Here is a 23,379-nt window from a genome sequence, read left to right as displayed (position 1 = left end):
TTTAAACTGAACTTCATGTCAACCCAGTAAACGCTGGGTACTCATGCGAGTATATATATATATATATATATATATATATATATATATATATATATATATATATATATATATATATATATAGATAGATAGATAGATATAGATATATAAATTAAGCTACACATTTCATTCTACATTTCGTCCTGTAGGGAATGGTCATGCTAAAATTTTAACCTAACGATTCCCTACGAGAATGAAATGCTTAGTCAGGCTTAGAAAATAGCTTTACTAACAGGTTTAGATTCATATTCCTTGATAGTATTGGCTATTTAATTTTAATTTTGTTTTTACATTAGTTTACCATAAACAAGGCATATTGATTTTGAAACATAAAGTACTACTATGATATGGAGAAATTTAGGAGGGAGGACAACCGAAGTTGGAACAGAAAGATAACATTTTAATTTCTGCATGTTGGTATTAGATATCGGATACTGATAGATGTTGAACAATTTACAAATTCGGGCGTGTAGCAGTGTCAGCAGAGGATGGAACCATCTTCAAATGCACATTTGTATTCCAACTAATCACTGTGGAGTCGAGTGGAGCGATAAGCATCATTACATAGATTTCTTCAAAACCTTAGTCTGTTGATGGCGTAGCACACCAGGCAGCATCATGAATAGACTTGATTTATGAAGACCTCTTCATCGCCATTATATAATAGAACGCCTTTAAATTTGCATATTGGTTTTGAAAATGGACTTCTTATTAATTAACTCTCATTTATTGTTTTTATTGAATACATTTTTTTTACTGTTTCGTAAGGTTCTCTGTTTGCTCATTACACTTTGGGGGGGATTATTGGGCCAATCTAACTGAAATTTTGTATGAACCTTTGTTATGATAAGATTCATTGAACTAAGTATTATAGTATCCATTTAATGTACAGTAAGGAATTAATAGGTATTGATAGGAATTAATAGGGATTAATAGGAATTAATAAGGATTAAACGCCACAATACTACATTTTCTCTTGAAGTTTTCTCGAAAACTACTTGGCAGATCTGGCTAAAATATTGTATAGATCTTTATTATAATAAAATACAACGATTAACTATTATGATATCTGTTCGATGCACAATTAGAAATTAATATTGATTAATAGAGATTATTATTTAATGCAAGAACGAACACACATTCAACCATATTCAGCCATTAATTTGGCATAAAGCACTCATTTAAATCAATGTGATATAACTTTGGCACTTTTTAACAAGCTAAATGTCTAGTCTATTCGTAATTTTGTTCATGTTAAAACATAATTGCTACTTCAATCTGAAATTCTGATCCACAATCAGTTTTTCCTGTTTTATCATAGTTAGAGAAAAAACAATCTGGAAAAACGATTCGACGCTCTTTTCACTATTCACCGATAATAGTCATTGTTAAGATACACCCGAGGAAGGTTACATCGGTCGAAACGTTGTAAGAACAACACCGAAGATTAGAATAGTAATCTGAATTATACAAATAATAAAAACAACAACCTATATTTGATTTTAAACTTAAAAAAAGAAATTAAAAGAAATTAAATTTGATACGCTTTCATTTAAAAAGGTTTTAAAAAATCAAGTCTGTACAAAGCCACCATTTTCCCATGCATGGAATATTGTTACCACATTTGGCTGGTACATCTACTACTTGCCTCTCACTCTAAGACAAGGTTGAAAAAATGGCCCAGCAATTTAATAGATTTTCTATTCTAATATATTCTTACCTAACCTGCTATATTTTGAAATCTCTCCTTATTTCCTGCTTCCTTCATTGTACTAACGCGCAGAAATTTAAATATAATTTGAACAGACATCTTGCTGCTCAACGTTTTACATCGTGTTGTTCGTGTAGGCATTGCTCTACATAATAATCCCTTACCTCCAAGTGCTGGTGTGTCTTGTTTGTGATGAATGAATAAGAATAAACAAAAATTTTAAAATAGATAAAAGCTACTTACCTCCACAAGGGGGGATAACCAAGTCATTAAAAGGATTTTCTCTGTTGAATACTCCCAGCTTGCTACACGATAACTTAAACGGAAACGGCATACACAATGCCTGTCCTGCAGGACATACAATACTACAGCTGGTTTGATCAAAACGAGGTGGATTTTCACAGGTTTTGTCTGCAAGAATAAAAAAAACAAATAAACTGAAAAAAAAAAAACGCTCATCATTAATAATTAATTTCATAATTCTGTTACAAAACTTTTTTTTCATGCTCACTGGTTATACAGACTCCGAGATGCGTATGCTTTGCAAAAAACGTGCAAACCTTGAACATTTAGCATAAACTCTTGTCAACAATTAAAACTGAATCATGATATGTTTTAGACACAAGTTTTTGGTCATCGACAAAGGTAAAGCTGAAAAAGGAATAAAAACATTGTTTCAGAAACACGTAAGTACAAAATGAAGATAAGGAAGATAGAAGGAGTTTACTCAAATCTAAAGACAGACATGATCTTAATAAAATTACAAAATAGAAAACATGTTGAACATAAAAATAAAGTTTAAAACAAAAATATACAAACTATGTTAGAGGATCAGTGAGTTACAAACGAAAGGAATATAAGCTAAATGTGAAGAAAAAGCAAAAAAAAAAAAAATAATAAAATAAAAAAAAAAAAGCAAAAAAAAAACCCAGTTCGTTTAGTTAAATAATACTATAATATTTTACTAACACTATGCAATTCTATCCTTAGTAAGAAAAAAGGTGATGCGAAAAAAAAAACTACTGGTGATGCTAAAAAAATATCAAAATACTTAAACTGATAAAAAATTACACTATAAGAGTTGTGAAGAAGGCAGCTAAATAAATTGGAGACGAGCACCGGACGTCTCTGCCGGATACGTGTTTAAGGGATCAGCAAAGGGAGATAAATACTAGGTTGTCTATTCTACACTAGGCTGATCACTAGTCATAACGACACATTAATTTTTATTCACTCAAGAGAATCTCACTCACAGACACGAGCAAAGTAAACAGATACCTTGATAATCATGCATACTGAAGGCAAGATAATATCTGTCTGTTGAATTGGACATTAACTCGGTTTATCAATGGAAAGTGAAATCCCGAGGTCTGCAGCGAATAAACACTAATTAACTTTACCTTCAGACTAGACTTTATTTTATAATATACACATGCAATATTTAGCAAGCAATGATTATTTTTTACAGAAGAAAGCGTCATTTTTTCTTAATAATATTTCTATCTTAACAGACATTTATTATTTCAAAATGAATATTTTTATTGATAGTAAATTATACAAATTGATGTAGAAAACACCGTGGAATTTTCACTGGTCCCACAAATAATAATATTCGTCTTTTAACTCCAACCTACCCACCGTGACAAATAGTAAATATTTTATCAGTTGAATGATGTAGGGACTCTTAGGATGTGTCGTAGACCGAAAACTTGATTTATTTATATAAGCAAAATACTTATATATGTACTAACACTACTAATAATTACTTCAGTATAAAACATTATTGAAATGAATATATATTGATTTATTACCAAATTTAACTCATCCTATATATATATATATATATATATATATATATATATATATATATATATATATATATATATAATTACTTCATTTACTCACATAAATTTAATATACGAAAGTATAGATTTATGCGTAAACTTTAAGTATTTACTTCAAAAGTGCTCAATATGTAGGTAGAGCTAGTTAGTAATTTATAAAATATATATGGCGATTAAGCTACACTGAATATTCTGCGTTTCATCCACTATAGGATTCGTCAGGCTTATGCGCGAATTTTGTGGTTGCTTCTTGTTTTTATATATGTTGAGGATTTCTAGTTAGCCAATCAGCTTTCTAGTATCCACCGCGCCCCCTCCTATCAGCCAATGGACATGCATTTTATCGAACAAAGGATCTGTTTTAGAACTAGGTTAGTGGTTTAGTATATATATAAGATGGTGAAAAAATAATGTTTTCTGGCGTTCAAATTTAAAAGATTATAACTCCTTTCATAATAAACTTTGTTAATCGAAATAAAGACCATTAGAATCGACACATTTTTGCCAACGAAAAACAAGTCTATGCATAGTATTAGCATAGAAATCCGAAGGTCTGGGAGCGATGAAGTTAATAAAGGCCGATTCGGCACCATCTCGGCTTTTGAAGCATTTTTCATGTAGGAAGTTGCCGAGATGCTTGAAAAAGTGATAATCGGTGGGCGAGAAGTCTAATGAATATTTCAAATGAGAAATGAGGCAGAGTCGCGTAATCCAATTCGTTTAGCTTCTGCAGGGTAGTTGAGCAACATGTAGGCGGGCGTTGTCATGGAAGAGAATTGGTCCCAATCTCGGGCAGAAACGTTGGAGCTTCTGGTGAATTTCGTCAATTTTGTCGGCAGTGCTTCTTCGCTGTAATCATTTCGCTCGAATTACAAACAGACCACCAAGCAGTCACCATAAACTTTTTTGTGTGAAATTTAGGCTTCGGGAAATGTTATGGAGTTTCTCCGGCATCCAATAACTGTGCTGAAGGATCCACCTCATCACACGTCACAATCCGCTCGAGAAATGGGTCGTTTTTGTTGCGCAGAAGGAGCGTAGAAGACACCTTAAAACGACGATTTTTTTAAATTATTGTTCAATTCATGTGGCAAATATTTATCTAGCTTTTTTTGACGTCCCTATTTGCTTTAAATGGCGAATGACTGTTGAGTGGCCAACTTCAAGTTCAACAGCAACTTCTCGTGTGGTTTTACGAAGATCGGCTTCAATTAATGTTTTCAAATGTTTGTTATGAACTGCAGTTGGCCGGCCACGACCGTCTTCATCTTCAAGAATTTCGTCACCATTGCGAAATTTCTTGAACCACCGTTGTTCCACACGTTCGTTAGTGACTCCTGGGTCAAATGCATCATTGATATCACGAGTTTCGACAACTTTTCAGGCTAGTTTGAACTGGAACAAGAAAATCGTGAGGGTTTTAATTTTGTCCATGCTGTCGAAAAGCCTGTAAAAATGAATGAAGAGATTGAGAACGGTAACGAATAACGCAATTTGATAGAGTTATAAACGCGTTTCAAAATGATATGTAATATGGCTATATATATCAATGAATTAATTCAGAAATCATATATTAAAGTAACATATTTAAGAAAACGATAGTTTTTGTACCAATTTAATATATATATATATATATTTAAAGTGATGGTTGTGTAGTTCCAACGAGAGAAAAAATGTATATTTAAAAGAGTGTAGCCATCAACAATTGTGGGTTTTTTTTAAAGGTTTTCATCATATTTTTATTTTAAAATATTTTTATAACGCGTTTCGAGCTTAGGGTGTGCTCTCTTCAGATATTTTCGTAAAAAGTTTTTCTTTAAAATGGGAGTTTGTAGATATGCCTCCGCTGATATTAAATATGTTTTTCATAGTGGTGCGATGCGTGTGTTCAGTGTTTAGACATTCTGTCTCCAACTGTAAGTTGTTCACTGTGACCGGTCAAAGTTAGTTTCAAAGAGTGTTTTTTAGTCCATATGGTGAAGGTTTTTATGGCTTCTTTAGGGTTCTTTTTAAAGACTTTCTTTCCCCATGTATAGCATACACTCACACACAATCACATACGCATACATATATATTCATGTACATGTACACATGCACACGTACACGTACGCAGGCACACACACATACACACACGTACATACATAGAAATATATGTAGGAGCATACATATATACACATATACATACCCACCTACACACCCACACACGTACTCGCATACATCCACCGCTAACAATTATTTTTATTTTTTTATTTTTTATTTTATATATATATATATATATATATATATATATATTTATACACTTTTTTTCCCAACCAAAACACGCATGTATATATGCGCTTAATCATTCAGACATACGTACACACACCCACGCACACACAAGTAAGATGGAGAATAGGTAGAAGATATATATACACACACATACACGCACATACACACATATATGTACACACATATATGTATGTGCACATACACTCACAAACATCCACATACTATGTAGGCACATACACATACACACACACATGCACACACACAGACATATGCAGGGGCTCACACATACGCGTATATCCATATTCACACGAACATTTACCCACTCATACATGTGCATACATATGTATATATATATACATACACACACATACATACGGATGTGTATACACTCATCCACCCATATATATATATATGGGCACATGCACTCACAATCACACACACACATACATATTCATACATCCCACCTTATGTATATATTGGTTGAAGTTTCCTTTCCAATCCATGCACATATGCATACATGGATTCGGTCACCCAAACATAAGTGCACGTATACATACAAACAAGATGTATCATAGATAACAGATGATATATAATTATACACACACGCATACACAATCATATGTGTACACCCACGCACACACACATATACACACGCACACACGCGCGCACATACACATACATACGTTTAATTTCTAGTTGTTTGGTTAAGAGAAATGGTACTGTACTGGGTATGGGCGCGCGCACCCGCGAAAGTGTGCGTGTGCCTTATTGTGCTTTTTTGTTGTTTCGTGTGTGAGGGTGCACACCTACCCAAGCATGCATGCGTGTAAGTGTATTTTGTGTTTTGCCTATTTATGTGTATAATTATGGAGAGATGTTTAAGGCGGGGTTGAACTTTGTTATGAAATTTTTTTCTTGAGTTAGCAAGTAGAAGTAGTTGTCAGTTTGGAAGATGGGCATAATCTCGAATCTGCCTCCACTGCATGCGTGTATATGTTGTGATACATGTAGGTGTCTATTTTCCGCTACATCTTGCGTGCGTGTACGTATGTCTGAATGATTAAGCGCATATATACATGCGTGTTTTGGTTGGGAAAAAAAGTGTATAAATATATATATATATATATATAAAATAAAAAATAAAAAAATAAAAATAATTGTTAGCGGTGGATGTATGCGAGTACGTGTGTGGATGTGTAGGTGGGTATGTATATGTGCATATATGTATGCTCCTACATATATTTCTATGTATGTACGTGTGTGTATGTGTGTGTGCCTGTGTACGTGTACGTGTGCATGTGTACATGTACATGAATATATATGTATGCGTATGTGATTGTGTGTGAGTGTATGCTATACATGGGGAAAGAAAGTCTTTAAAAAGAACCCTAAAGAAGCCATAAAAACCTTCACCATATGGACTAAAAAACACTCTTTGAAACTAACTTTGACCGGTCACAGTGAACAACTTACAGTTGGAGACAGAATGTCTAAACACTGAACACACGCATCGCACCACTATGAAAAACATATTTAATATCAGCGGAGGCATATCTACAAACTCCCATTTTAAAGAAAAACTTTTTACGAAAATATCTGAAGAGAGCACACCCTAAGCTCGAAACGCGTTATAAAAATATTTTAAAATAAAAATATGATGAAAACCTTTAAAAAAACCCACAATTGTTGATGGCTACACTCTTTTAAATATATATATATATATATATATATATATATATATATATATATTCAATTTTAACCCCTTTTAAGTAGGGGCTACTATCGGAGACATAAGTTGCAGGGATATTTTGAAGGGAGATGAGTAGCAAGATGTCTGCTTACATCACACTTGAACTTCTGCATGTCAGTACAGTTGGGAAAGCAGGGTCCCAGAAGGGAATTCCAAATCTAGCAGTTCTGGAGAAGAGACTTATTGGTGTAGAAGGCTTTCTTATACCTAAGGATCTCTACTGTGTAAGGGTGGGATTTAGCTGCTTGTCGGGTTTGTCGGGAGTATTTACGTCGAGGGCTACAAGTGCTTGTAATTCGTCAGATAATTCACCATTAAAGTACTTGTAGAATAGGCAGAGGGATGCAACATTTCGTTGATGGGAAAGTGGCTGAAGCCTAGTTGACAGTTCAGGACCTATTAGGTTTGCCACGCTCTTTAAAACTGTCCAGGAGTTGGATGCAAGTAGCAGATGCACCATCCCAAATGTGACAACAGTACTTCATACATGGGTGAATGGTGGCCTTATAAAGGTACAGGATACTTTCAGGTGTGAGCAGCTTTCTAGCATGGTAGAGAGAGCCTTCACAGCAGCCGTGGCAAAACTCTCTATATATCTATTCCAGTTCATATTTCCTGTGAATGTTAGGCCAAGGATTTTGAAGGAAGTACTTTCAGGTAATATGTTTTTGGCCATTTTTATTGGTGGTAGAGAAGGTTTCTTGTAATTATTGAAGGAAACAAAATAAGTCTTGGCAGCAGTGAATTTGATCATCCATTTTTGTCCCCATATATATATATATATATATATATATATATATATATACATATATATATATATATAAAATGGGTTAATAAATTCCAACGAAAGAAAGATGTATATTTAAATAAGGGAGTAGTCACCAACAATGTGTATTTTTTAACATTATTTTATTATTCCGTGTCTTGGTTTTTCATTGAGAATTATGTTTGGATCATTGTAATAATGTTTTTAAGTCATTGAAATCGTTTACGTACGTTTCAGACGGTCTGATGCGTCCTCGTCAGAAATTATTTTCAAATGTGTAAAAATGGCGATTTTCGTTAGTTTGAAGTTTTTCCAAGGGGTGGAGGCTTGTAAGTGTTTATTATACATTGGTATGCTTTTTTTATTGCTTTTTATTTGGTTTGTCAAGGGAGATCTTTTCCTTTAGGGTGGGGTAGGGTGTGTGTGTGTGTGTGTGTGTGTGTGTGTGTGTGTGTGTGTGTGTGCGTGTGTGTTTATGTGTGTGTGTGTGCGCGCGTGTGTGTGTTTGCTTTTATTGGTTTGGGAATATGTATATTTTGGGGTTATTTGCTTTCTTAGGAAGGCGGCTGTGGTCCGAGGTCGTTACTAATGTGTATGTGTGGGGAGGGGGGACTGGCTCTTCTGAAGTAAGGGTAGGGGTGCTTTCATTCTATTTTGATATTTATTTTTTGGATTCTTGGATTTTAATATTGTGATTTTTTTCGTTTTAGTCTTATATTATGTTTGTTTAGAAAGAGGGGTGTATTTAAAATAGGGGATTTTTTAATGTTTCTATTTATTTGTCTCCCCATGTGGGTATGGCTAGACACAGGATCGGTTCCTAGTGTAGGGAAGATTTTGTTCCCCAGAGGAAGGGGGGCATTGGGGGGTGAAGGTATGGGGGGATGATAGAAGGGAAGATAGTCGTTTCAGTCATGAGGGGGTTCTCCTCCCCTGACTGAGGAGGGAGCGAGGTGTTGGAACAGATATTATACTACGGTTCTAGGTGTCTTCTAGTGTTGTTGGTTTCGAGGTTAAGTAGGGTTGGTATTGTTCAGTGTGTTGTATTAAAGATAGGGGTGTTATGTCTGTTTGTGGTTGTATGCGCGCACGTGTGTGAGAAAATCCGATTAAAGAACGAACAGCATAATTTTGGCAAAAGTTAACACTCTTATACAACCGAATGTATTTGAGAAGGTTTATACTTGTACAAGCAGGAGACCCCGGCGTAAAAATCGGCGAAGCTCTATTTGTTTCCACAAAGAGCATCGCTTAATACGCTAATAGCAGTTTGTTGATCACTGCTCAATATGCTAAACCCAAGAAGATAGGCAGCATTAATAGTTATCTACATACAATACTGTTTTGCTGTATCACAGCTCATCAGTGCGGATAGACTACCAACTACCTCAAACCAGGTTTGAAACGACCATCTAGATGACAGTCGGCGCTATTAGTTCCAGTATATTTATAGCATGAACTAAAGAGCAAAAGTACGGGCACAATATAAAAACACTCTTCATAAAATCTTGGAAAAGATACCTAGACGACTGCTTTATCCTCTGGAGAACCTTATGGGGGGATATCAAAGAACTCCACACTTTACTACAAAATCTACACCCAAAAATAAACTTCACACTAGAACAAAGCCCCACAGAACTACCTTTCCTAGACATCCTAGTAACAATAAAAAACAACAACATAATCACAGACATCTACCACAAACCCACAGACACTCAGCAATACCTCCACTTCAAAAGCCACCATCCTAAAAACTGTTTAAAATCAATACCCTGCTCCCTAGCACGTAGAGTCTGCACCATAGTAACAGACAGACACCTCCGTTCAACTAGACTGAACGAACTACAAATAACACTGCGGAAAAGAGGATACCTACTACCACTAATACAGAAAGGTATTGAATTGGCTGAAAAAATTCCAATAGACCAACTAAGAATCCCAAAAGAACACAACAAAGAACACATTATAGTATACGTCTCTACACACAACAAAAACAACCCAGAACTATTCACACAGATAACAAAAAACCTTATCCTCCTCAATCAGAACGACAAAATAAACAACATACTTAAAACAACAAAAATAATAAAAAGCAAACGCCAACCCAAAAACTTAAAACACATCCTAACTTCCTCAAAACTCGTCCCACATACTACAAAAGGAGAGTATGTGACATAATAATAGAAGGTAACACATACACATTCAAAAAGCCAGCACAAACATTCAAAATAAAAAAGGATCTAAATTGCACCTCCAGAAATGTAGTATATGCACTAAGATGCACAACATGCAATAAATCCTACATAGGCGCCACCAAAAATTTCAGCAATAGAGTAGCCTTACATAAGAGCAGCATCAAAATTGCAGATAACAGACACCTCTATGTTTCAAAACACGTACACACATGCAGTGGAAACAGCTTCAAAATAATGCCAATCTTCGAAACAGACAATTATTTTTATTTACTTACACAAGAAAAAAACTTCATCACCAAATTCACTCCTGAACTGAAAAGAACCTAATACCATCACACAAAAACATGAAATGTAAGGTACACTCGCATGCACACCCATACACATACACATACACACACCCACACTTAAATCAGAACCGACACATTAAAACACACACACGTGCGCGCATACAACCACAAACAGACATAACACCCCTATCTTTAATACAACACACTGAACAATACCAACCCTACTTAACCTCGAAACCAACAACACTAGGAGACACCTAGAACCGTAGTATAATATCTGTTCCAACACCTCGCTCCCTCCTCAGTCAGTGTTTGGTTTATAGTTCATGCTATAAATATACTGGAACTAATAGCGCCGACTGTCATCTAGATGGTCGTTTCAAACCTGGTTTGAGGTAGTTGGTAGTCTATCCGCACTGATGAGCTGTGATACAGCAAAACAGTATTGTATGTAGATAACTATTAATGCTGCCTATCTTCTTGGGTTTAGCATATTGAGCAGTGATCAACAAACTGCTATTAGCGTATTAAGCGATGCTCTTTGTGGAAACAAATAGAGCTTCGCCGATTTTTACGCCGGGGTCTCCTGCTTGTACAGGTATAAACCTTCTCAAATACATTCGGTTGTATAAGAGTGTTAACTTTTGCCAAAATTATGCTGTTCGTTCTTTAATCGGATTTTCTTACACACGTGCGCGCATACAACCACAAACAGACATAACACCCCTATCTTTAATGCAACACACTGAACAATACCAACCCTACTTAACCTCGAAACCAACAACACTAGGAGACACCTAGAACCGTAGTATAATATCTGTTCCAACACCTCGCTCCCTCCTCAGTCAGAGGAGGAGAACCCCCTCATGACTGAAACGACTATCTTCCCTTCTATCATCCCCCCATACCTACACCCCCAATGCCCCCCTTCCTCTGGGGAACAAAATCTTCCCTACACTAGGAACCGATCCTGGGTCTAGCCATACCCACATGGGGAGACAAATAAATAGAAACATTAAAAAATCCCCTATTTTAAATACACCCCTCTTTCTAAACAAACATAATATAAGACTAAAACGAAAAAAATCACAATATTAAAATCCAAGAATCCAAAAAATAAATATCAAAATAGAATGAAAGCACCCCTACCCTTACTTCAGAAGAGCCAGTCCCCCCTCCCCACACATACACATTAGTAACGACCTCGGACCACAGCCGCCTTCCTAAGAAAGCAAATAACCCCAAAATATACATATTCCCAAACCAATAAAAGCAAACACACACACGCGCGCACACACACACACATAAACACACATGCACACACACACACACACACACACACACACACACACACACACACACACACACACCCTACCCCACCCTAAAGGAAAAGAAAAAACACATTAGCAGAAAGAAATAGCGACTGACCGACTACAGCCAGGTCAAAATCTCCCTTGACAAACCAAATAAAAAGCAATAAAAAAAAAAGCATACCAATGTATAATAAACACTTACAAGCCTCCACCCCTTGGAAAAACTTCAAACTAACGAAAATCGCCATTTTTACACATTTGAAAATAATTTCTGACGAGGACGCATCAGACCGTCTGAAACGTACGTAAACGATTTCAATGACTTAAACACATTATTACAATGATCCAAACATAATTCTCAATGAAAAACCAAGACACGGAATAATAAAATAATGTTAAAAAATACACATTGTTGGTGACTACTCCCTTATTTAAATATATATATATATATATATATATATATATATATATATATATATATATATATATATACACACGCCGTTTTAAACTGCTTATAGATAATATAGAATAAATAATAGTTATATTTAAATAATAAATATTTAAATCTGTCAAATCTGATAAATTATTGGATCATTAATTCGATACCGGTAGTGAAAGCATATGTAACTAAGCAGATTAAAAATGTAATAAAGAAAAAAAAATATTTTGGTCTACATCAGTATTGAGCCCTATTTTATTTTTACAAGGTGGTCACCATTTATCAAGGCCCGGAAGCCACTTAGGGATAAGGGTTATTGCATGTACAGTACGTTAGTGTTGAGATTTAATAAAGTGTTTACTTAAGGGGACGGTTCATCAGGAATTTGTTTATGTTGGACTTGAAGACATCCAAGTTGTAGTCAGGTGTGAAACAGACAGACGGAACAGAGTTTCACAGGCGTGCAGTTCTAAGAAAGAAGCTTTGTTCATGGAGTCTACGTTTTGATTTAGGCACAGATAAAGAGTGGGGAAAATCGTTGACAGTGGTTTCAGCTAGACGGGTGTTTATCATAAAAGATTGGCGAGGGGGAACCGGAAATCGGAGCTCAGACGAGCACCTGTCATGGAAATAACGATAAAACAAAGATAAGCTCGCAACGTCTCTTCTGTGGGAGAGAGGTTGCAGCGAAGAGAAAAAGGGATTCCCCACTAAACCACAATGTCTATTTTGTACTCTGTCAAGGCAGGATAGGTTTTTAGCAGCTCCTGCCCAGATATGGCAGCAGTATTCCATCCTTGGATGTATCTTGGCTTTTATAGAGATAGAGAATTGCATCAGTAGTGAGATATCATCTGGAGCGGTAGAAGGATCCCACCATCTTTCCAGCGACCTTGCCAACAGATTGATGTACATGTTCTATTTAAGATCAGGAGTAAAGGTCAAACCCAGAAGCTTGTCAAAACACGGGGCTTGTCCTAGACGAGAGCCATCCATTTCAAGTAATGCCAGATGGGGATCAGAGTGTTGATGATGTAAAGTTAGGAGCTTGGTTTTAGATGCATTAAAGGTAACCAGCCACATCTTCCCCCATTGTACCATGCACTCGAGATCAGAGGAGAGAGAATCAGAGAGAACTTGGTCGTTTACGATCTTAGATCTGCTACCATAGATAGTAGTGTCATCAACATAAATGTCTACAAATGATGTAAGGATGTGATTTGGAAGATCATTAATGTAGATCAGGAAGAGAGTTGGGCCCAGGATGGACCCCTAAGAGACTCTAGCATTAATATTGCGAGCCTCTGATTTTTGTCCATCAACCACTACTCTTATGAGCCTATAAGAGAGAAATGATTTAATAATTGAGAAAACATTTCCAGCTATACCGTAGCTGGAAATCTTGTCAAAGGCGTTTGATCTGTCAAGAGCAATTGCCCTAGAAAGGAAGCTTTTGTCAAGAGATTCGCTAATCCTATGAGATATAACCGTTAGCACATGTGCGGTAGATCTTGCAGAACGGAAACGATATTGTGTGTCACTAAGAAGATTATTTCTGTTGAGGTGGTTGACTACTTCTCGATTTTACTCATGACACACAGGAGACTTATTGGTCTGTACTGAGAGGGAGATGACTTATCACCTGAGTTCTTAAATACAGGGCATACTTATGAGGTATTCCAGCGTGCTGGAAAGCACTTCCCCTTAAAGCAGTGCCTAAACAGTTTCGTAAGTATGGGAGCAATTTCTGGTTGAAGCTTTTTTAACACTATAATTTGGATGCCGTTTACTGGAATCAAGGTTCTTGATTAGCTTGGCGACCTCATGCAGATATTTGTATGTTACCTAGCGTGTTGTGTGTTATAGGAGGAAATACAGGGAATTGATGGCCTTCGTCACATAGGATAGAGTTAGCTGCAATGTTCTTGGCCAATAGTTTGGCCTTGTTTGATGCTGACGAGATGACCTCTGGTCCATTGATAATGGTTGGGATAGAACGCACACTTCTGTTCAGGATCCTATTTGATATTTGCCAAAACTGGTGGGAACCAAGCCGCTGATCAGCTACTTTGGATTTAACGAATTTAACGGACTGAGCATATATCTCTCTTGCATTTTAGTTACTCTTTTACAGTGGTTACTGGTGTTCCTGAAAGCAGCTTTAGTCTCAGTGCATCTATTACATTGGTAGTTATGGGAAAAGTGATTTCTGTGCGCGATGGCAGCAGCACATTCTGGGGAGAACCATGGCTGGCTGTTGGGTTTTTTTTGGAATGTTTTAGATGGTATGAATCGGTCTATGCCTACAATTAACCGTTCGGTCAGGTCTGATACTATAGAGGACATATCCTTTTTAAACATGGAATGCAGAGGTAGATCAGATATGAATGTACGGAAGCTATCCCAGTCAGCCATGGAGTATCGGTATACAGTACGGTGGAGGAGTACATCTAGGGACTTATTACATTTCATTTTTATCTTAACTGATACAACGGAGTTGTCAGAGGATCCTACAGGAGAAAGAACGGAACACGAACATAGCTCAGGGGAAGTTGAGAGAAAAAGGTCTAGAAGGCTTGCATACTGACTGGTAGTATTGGGCACACGGGTGGGCTCGCGAACAATCTGATTGAGGTCATAAGCAATGGTAAAATCATGACAGAACCTCCCCTCATCATCTGTATTATTTGAGTGGGTCAGCCATTTCACGTTATGGACATTGAAGTCACCACAGATATGAATGTTAGCCGAGGGGTGTGCAGACAGTATGTGGTTTATTTTTTCAGATATACTCTCAAAGATAGTAACTCCGCTGTTTTGGGGCCGATAGAGGGCAAATATAAATGCAGTGGTGTAAGCAAGTGCAACCCGGAAGCACATATAAGTTAAATTAGGATTTTTGCTGGAAATATCCATGCCACACGGGAAGCCATCTTTAATGTAGGCACATATTCCCTGCCTATGGCGATCTTAGGGGTCAGAGTTAGATGTTAAGTTAGAGTATCCGTTAATTATGAACTCACGGCCCTATTCCAGTTTCGCTTAGAAAGAATATGTCCAGTTTCGTCTCCTGTAATTGGGTTTCAACCTCTGGAAGGTTGGACGTAGACCCCTGATGTTGGAGAAGGAGACATGGTAGTAGGGGTCTACGTTGGAAGATGGAGTTCTAGGTTTATTCGAGTTTTTTTCTGGAGATATTTTATGTTGAGGTTTTGGGATTTGTGGAACAGATTGGCATACTTGGTTAGAGCAGGATAAAGAGGGAAAGTAAGAGAGAAAAGGACAGGAATTTTTTTTTTTTTATTTTTTTTTTTTGTTTTATGTAGCACATGAAAAGGTAAAGCCGTAACAATTACCCACTAGTATGACATCGAGAGGCTCCATCAGAGACTACTGCATAGTCCAGAATCCATTCACCAAATGGCAATACAGCAGCCCCAGTACTTTGAACCTGCTGATAGGACAGCCTCCTTAGTGGTTAATCCAAGTTTCGGGTCCCTGATTATCAGGCGGATAATGTCAGCCCAGACGAAACGTTTACCTCCAGCATCCTTACTAGTGACATGCCCACAAGGATAGACATAGAGACAGAAAAATTTCCGACATCTCAGACTACTGTTCACACAGTACTACGTACCTGGAAAGCAGCTTTTTCTTTACACTTTGTCATAAAAATCAATCATTTGAATGAGGACTGAGGGACAAAAAAAGGGAAGCGAGAGTTACTGGAGCTGCCGATAACACATCCACTGCATTATCTACTCTTCGTTAAAAAGAAAAGTGGAATAGGTACGAGGGACTTATTAATATCCACTAAGTCCAGTGCTCAATTATCAATTTAGGGCGCTGTTTGAAGATAATCACCCCTCCTATATTAATGCGGGATGTTTTTAGTGTTATCTATCTCGAGTTTAAATCTTCGAGCTTCACCTTATAATATAAAACCAATAATGAACTTTTATGAATTTGTGAAGTCGGCTTAATTTTGTATTAATTTACATTTTGTTTAGTTTAGTTAATAGTTCAAGGTTTTAATTTGGAAGGTTCTCGTTTTCATGGGTGACTTTATTTTCTTTTCGTTGTACATGTAACAAAATAATATTGCTTAATATCTGACAAAAAAAGATTTCAGAACAAAAAAGAAAAAAGCAAGACAAGATAGGTAAAGTTAAGTTTCGAGTTTTAAGTCAAAGCTACAATAAGAAAAGAAAAAGAAAAAATATTTGCAATACAACATGTTAGCGGTAATAGCACAAAACAGATTTCAATTTTTTCAGTTTTTTACTATTTACCATTTACTTATATATCCATGCATATATATATATTTATATATATATATATATATATATATATATATATATATATATATATATATATATATATATATATATACATATGGTCTTTGAAGTTTTTAACCTTTAAAACTATACAAAAAATTATTTTTTATAATTCGTTAGAAAACCATCTAGTCAGTAAGTCATTTAATCACCTGCAATCACTGCATCAACTCGCTCTCGAATTTACTATAATACCAATATTTTATTTTTCAAGGGATCATCAGTTTTTTACCATGAAACACTGCTTCGGGGATTTAAAAACAAAACAGTATGTCACATCATGGCTCCCCAGCAGTGTTGATCAAACACCACCACCCTTAATCTTAGGAAGAAGACATGTTACACACATTTGATCCAATTTCCTATTCTTAATTGCAATTACTAACCTTTTCATATGATAAAAATGAATTTCTTACCTGTGCGGTTCAACAATTTCCACATTTAAAATGAATACATTTTTTAATTTTTTAATTTATCAGTCTTGTATTTATAAGATTAGGATTGATCCATTTAACTACTTATCACCCCCACTATAATTAGTAGTTAGTATATTTACATTCTTATCTATTTAAAATTAGATATATAAAGGTTAAAAATATTTTTACATATATACATTTTTTTAATTTTTTTTTTAATATATAAATTTATTATATGTAATTATAAATACATTTTATACATTGTTAATATAGTTTTGGATTTCCTTTATTAATATAGTCTGGTTTATCTTAAACGATTCAAAAGCATCAGGATAACGGACAAATGCTTTATTTAACTGTTTAAATATTTTATTTTTATCCCCACCTTGTTTTATCATCCTTATTACTAAGCTAGAAACTGATGGTATAAAATCTGTTAATTTTAAAGTAACGCGACCTATTCTCAAAAACTCTGGCATAATGGTTCCATAAAACACAAAAACAGAGCAGGTGCTATCTTTATGGGGCATACGTACTATTTTAAAGGGGAATGCATTTCTTTTATCAAATATTTTATAAAGAAAAATCCCATCCTCAATTTTTATATCTAAATCCAGAAATGTAGCCTGTTGTCCTCTATGTTCACAATTCAATTTTAATTCGTTTGGATATATAAGATGTTTATTTTTTTCGAATTCATCATTATCGTTTATGCATATAAGATCATCTATAAATCTCCTACATCCATGAAAGTTATGTTTTAGATATATCTGTTTTTAATAGTGATGACATATATATGTATATACTCGAGTCTATGTAAATGTAAATTTGCCCAAAATGGTGCAGGATCCAATCCCATTGGGATACCTATCGTTTGGAGTATTATTTTATTTCCTATTTGAAAATAGCATTCTTTAATAAAATGACTTACACATATTTTTAAAATACCTTTAGAAACACTAGTTTTGCTATTTTTACTTTTACACCAGAAAGCTTGAAAAGTCTATATATTTACCTTTTCCACCTTCAAAAGCCAAATCTACAGTATCATTTAATTTTTTTATAAGTTTTTCGTGCGGAATTTTCGTATATAGCGTACTAAAATCATAGGTAGCTATAGATTTTGCTTTTATTCTGGAATTTATTTTATCTAATTTTTCTTTCACTGGTTGGGAATTATTTACTACCCAAAATAGATTTATATTACTATAGAATTTACTTTTCAGGCGAAAATTATTTATTTGATTTATAATTAATTTAAATATTTTAGATATAGCTTTACTTAAAGGTTTAGTGATGCACGTCTTTGAACCTACAATAAATCTAGAACCAACTGGATTTTTATGCATTTTAGGTATCCAATACATACATGGAAGATTTTTGTGTTTATCTTCTAACTTTAATCCTACTTTTTCATTAATAATACTATTATTCAAAATAATGCTATCTAAATTACTATTACTTACTTTATAAGTATCCGAAACGTTTCCTATAAGTCCTACTTCTATCAATAAACGTTGTATATAATATTTTTTTACATATAAAAGCTATATTGTTTGCCGCTTTATCAATCGGAACTATTACAAACTTTTTCTGAAGTATTTTAAGTTCCTCCCGTATTTCTGAATTTTTTAAAAGAGGATTGGTTTTTCTAGGGTGTTTAAATTGTTTTATATGTTTAACCTTTTCATTTACGTATTCAAGTATACTATTTTTCCATGCATCAACATATATATATATATATATATATATATATATATATATATAGTCAAAGTTGCTTGTGTAGCTGTATTAAATCTCCAACTAGTAGCTATCGTTATTTCCTGCACTGATGATTGCGGAAGCATAAAATACTAGGGACTGTATATACAAAAATTATATATAATTATTTAGTCCATTTAAGAAGAAATTGCTTAAAGATCCGCACTATCTGGAAAAAAAAGGCGGTCGGTTGGCTTTGTGTGAGATCACGATTTGTGATTGTTTGATCAATGTTGATTGAAGTATTGTTGTGCCTGGCATTTAGATGTGGTTAATTTTCCTTATTTTTCATAGCAGTTGATGGTGGCCGACAGGTAACATTCCTAGCAAATTTCAAAAATAGCCTTGGAGCTGTTTTCGAATCTCTCAACCACTAGCAATCGTCAGTTCCTGCATTGATGATTGCGAAACCATGACGCACTAATAATTATATATATATATATATATATATATATATATATATATATATATATATATATATATAGTCAATGAAATTCTCATATATATACATTCTTATATATATATATATATATATATATATATATATATATATATATATATATATATATAATTTGAGGTTGCTATTTTTCAAAAGTAGGTTAACCAATAAAATATAACGAGGTTAATACAAGAGTGCACAATACCGAAGTAGATCAAGGCAACAAACGCTTATTTACGAAAGCGGAATTCAAAATGAAAACCGAAAATCAACTTTCAGCAAAAGAACGCCGGGGTTTTTTTTCAGCCGTCCAGAGAACAGGGTTTATTGGGTGGGAATTTGTTAGTCTATTCACTTATTTACCGTGTCTTTATTCAGTCTTTCATATTTGTGTTAGGGGTTAGTGTTTGTAAGGTTAGGGGTTGTAAAGCAAGAACAATGTAGATGTTATCTTAAACAAGTGTTAGGTTAGCTTGTCTGATTGCCCGCCGGATGGGACTATAAGGGTAGGCTGTTTGTAATTCCTCTTTTATTATTTGTTTTAATTTAATATACCTATTTGTCTTTGCTAAAAGATTATTTTCAGTCTGTTATAGAGAAATGATAATAGTTCAACAAGTGAGTTTTTTTTTATCTTCTTCATTACGTGTTCAGTCTGATAGGAGGGGGTCTTTTATAGAAAGACGAAAAACTTCAAACATAAACTCAGTTTTTTTTTGTTTTGTTTTTATATCTTGTAACGTCTTTTGGGTGTATGTTTCTTTGCCGTTATTCGTTACAGTTTTCACATAATTTTTCCGCGGTGTTAATTGGGATATTTTTCGCTTTAGGGAAACAGGTAGCTAAGCGCTACATGACCAATTCGCCTCTCGCTGGCATAGTTTTTTTCTTCCTGCGTTCTCATGCCTGACGACACGTCATAGCTGTTTGCAGGCTGCAAAGAAATGAGGTTGAACCCTACTAGAAAATGGGGAAAGATTCACCCCTGCTTATTTTCTCTCCTTCGCATTTCAATCTAAAAATAGATTTGATGAAGTCTTTTTTTCCTTTTCCGTGGCTGAAGAAATGCTTCTGGACCTTTGGTTTGCGAGACCGTATCATAGTGTAGTATCTGTTCTCATGCTACACTTCACTTTTTCTTACCTTGGTCAGTGGAGAAGAAATACTTCATGACTGAGGTAATTTCCACTTTTGTTCACATCCAGGGTGCCCTTCTCTGGGAGTTGAATTTCCCCATATCAAAACCGATCTTGTGTATAATTCTGCCCTCGTAGGGAGACAAGTACATAGAAAATAGATATGGTTGCAATCTCTCGTCCCTTTTGATGTTAGTATAAGGGTTTAAAAAAAACGAATGAATTGGACTCTTGCTCAGTGTAAACAAATATCAATATTTATTCTATTGTTAACAAACAAGGAGAAAATATATGATGTCGAGTTGGTTATCTATAAGAGGATGCATAATAACATGGAAATAAATGAAACATTAAGAGAATAAAAAGTCACCAGGTAGCAAGATTATAAACAAAGTTTTGTTAATGAAAATTTGGGAAAAACGAAATTTTATAACAAAACATGTTTAAATATAAAAGCTATTTTTATGTTAGTAAATATCCATAGTGCAAACGTGTTTTGGAGACAAACTTAAGTAAAGGTTTAGAAATGTGTAAATCAAAACATTTATCGTGTGAATATGCGTGTATAAGTAATATCCATATTTCGCAGTGTGGCATTTTGTATGTATGAAGTACAAAGAAACAACTATACATTGGCAGTATGTAATCTTTCAATATATATATATATATATATATATATATATATATATATATATATATATATATATATATATAATAGGACAACAAGAGTATGAAATGAAGTCACAAAACTATATATTGGTAGGTATAGAATGGAGCATTTATTGAATAATAGAATACAAGCAAAATTTGGGGAATAGAAGGGACTTTTTATGCCAGGGCAATTCGAAGCCTAATGCTTCTTGTCAGAAGAGTAGAGAAGGTGCTAGGCAGCTTGAGGAAGATGCGGCGTCTAGTGTAGGGTTCATTAGGGACGAAGAATATTAAGAGCAATTATAAAATGTTGGTAGAAGCTTTATTGAATTCTAAATAAATAAAGGAGAAGCTTGTTATATATAGTATGATATATAAGATTGTATATGGTCTTTAACATAGTGTTGAGTTTAATGGATATATGTTTTAGGGTTCAATTGGGGGTGTATTATTGCCACGTGGTAATTTATTTTAACGGTTTGTGGGGTGTCTATGGAGTGGTATTTTTGATAGGTGCTACCTAAACGGCAAAAGGCAGCTATAAAATCGCTTATAATTTGGGAGGGTATTATGCAAGGTTGTAATATTGATTAGGTAATATGCGGCAATATTTTTAAGTTTCTTCTGTCATGATATAGAGAATATGATTATAAGGGGTCGGCCGGAGGATCGGATGGCAATGTCTATGAGTGTGTTTCACTCGAAGCAAAAGGTTTAAGGATACATATAGTTGGCAAAGTGGAAGAGTAAGGAGACATTTACTACTTATAAAAGTGGTAATAATATCAACAATAGTAGGGTAATTATAATAATGAGAATTATAATAATAATAATGATAGTAAAAATGAAGATAAAATAAAAATAAAAATAAAAATAATATTACCAATAGCTGTGATAAAAGTAATGCCAATGCTAATGGTAACAACAATGAAAATGAAGATAATAGTAACGCTTATAATAACAATGACGGGGATAGTAACGGGGATAATAATAAGAACAACAGCAATTATAAGATTAATAATAATAATAATAATAATAATAATAATAATAATAATAATAATAATAATAATAATAATAATAAAGGAGGTAAAAAGGAGGAGAAAGAATTTAGCCATGGCATGGATCGACTACAACAAAGCGTACGAAAGGATCCCCCAAGCATGGATAATAGAATGCCTAAAAATGTATAAAATACCAAACGGGATCACGAATGTAATAGAAAATGCAATGAAAAAATGGAGACTGGAATTGACAGCGGATGGACAACACATAACAGAAATTAACATACAAAGGGGAATCTCTCAACGAGACTCACTATCATCACTTCTGTTCATCATAGCCATGATGCGCTTGAACAGTATTCTGAGAAAGTGCCAAGCCGGATACAAGTTCCCCAATACACAGGAAAAAATGAACCACCTGACGTACATGGACGATCTGAAACTATTTTCAAGGACCGAACAGGAGCTAGAGACACTAATTAACACTACCAGAATCTTCAGCCAAGATATCCAAATGGAATTTGCAATGGAAAAGTGCGCACAACTAGTTATAAAAAAAAGGGAAAAATGGAAAGGACAGAAGGCATGGAACTACCCAACCAAACAGAAATGAATGTCACTATGGGAACAAGACAACTATAAATACTTGGGAATTCTGGAAGTTGACACCATCAAAACAACAGAAATGAAAGAGAAAATTAGAAAGAAATACCTCTGGAGAACAAGAATACTCCGGAAACGAAATTATATAGCAGAAACCTAATAAAAGGAATAAGTACATGGGCAGTGTCACAAATGAGGTACTCTGGACCGTTTATAGGATGGACAAAAGAAGAACTGAGACAGCTTGACCAAAAAACCAGGAAACTGATGACCATGAATAATGCACTATACCCAAAGGATGATACTGACGGACTCTACGAGAAAAGGAAAGACGGCGGAAGAGGACTGATCTGTATAGAAGACTGTGCGAAGGATACGAAAAAAGGACTAGAAAAATTCATAATGCAAAACACTGAAAGGATAAGC

General features: G+C 34.7%; 1 protein-coding gene across 1 annotated transcript in view; it reads right to left on the bottom strand.

Moving 5' to 3' along the window:
- LOC145266641 (uncharacterized) overlaps window positions 1–23,379 on the bottom strand; it is a 347,925-nt gene that overhangs the window by 277,273 nt on the left and 47,273 nt on the right. The window contains exon 6 of the mRNA XM_080122566.1: window positions 1,991–2,158. Coding sequence (XP_079978692.1) covers window positions 1,991–2,158 — 168 coding nt within the window. The remainder of the gene's footprint in view (window positions 1–1,990; window positions 2,159–23,379) is intronic.

Source organism: Euprymna scolopes, chromosome 41, assembly GCF_053919585.1.
Source record: "Euprymna scolopes isolate OS-2025 chromosome 41, ASM5391958v1, whole genome shotgun sequence".
NCBI classification, from domain to species: domain Eukaryota; kingdom Metazoa; phylum Mollusca; class Cephalopoda; order Sepiida; family Sepiolidae; genus Euprymna; species Euprymna scolopes.
The sequence above is the reverse complement of the archived record's forward strand: the minus strand, read 5'-3'. Positions and strand labels throughout refer to the sequence as shown.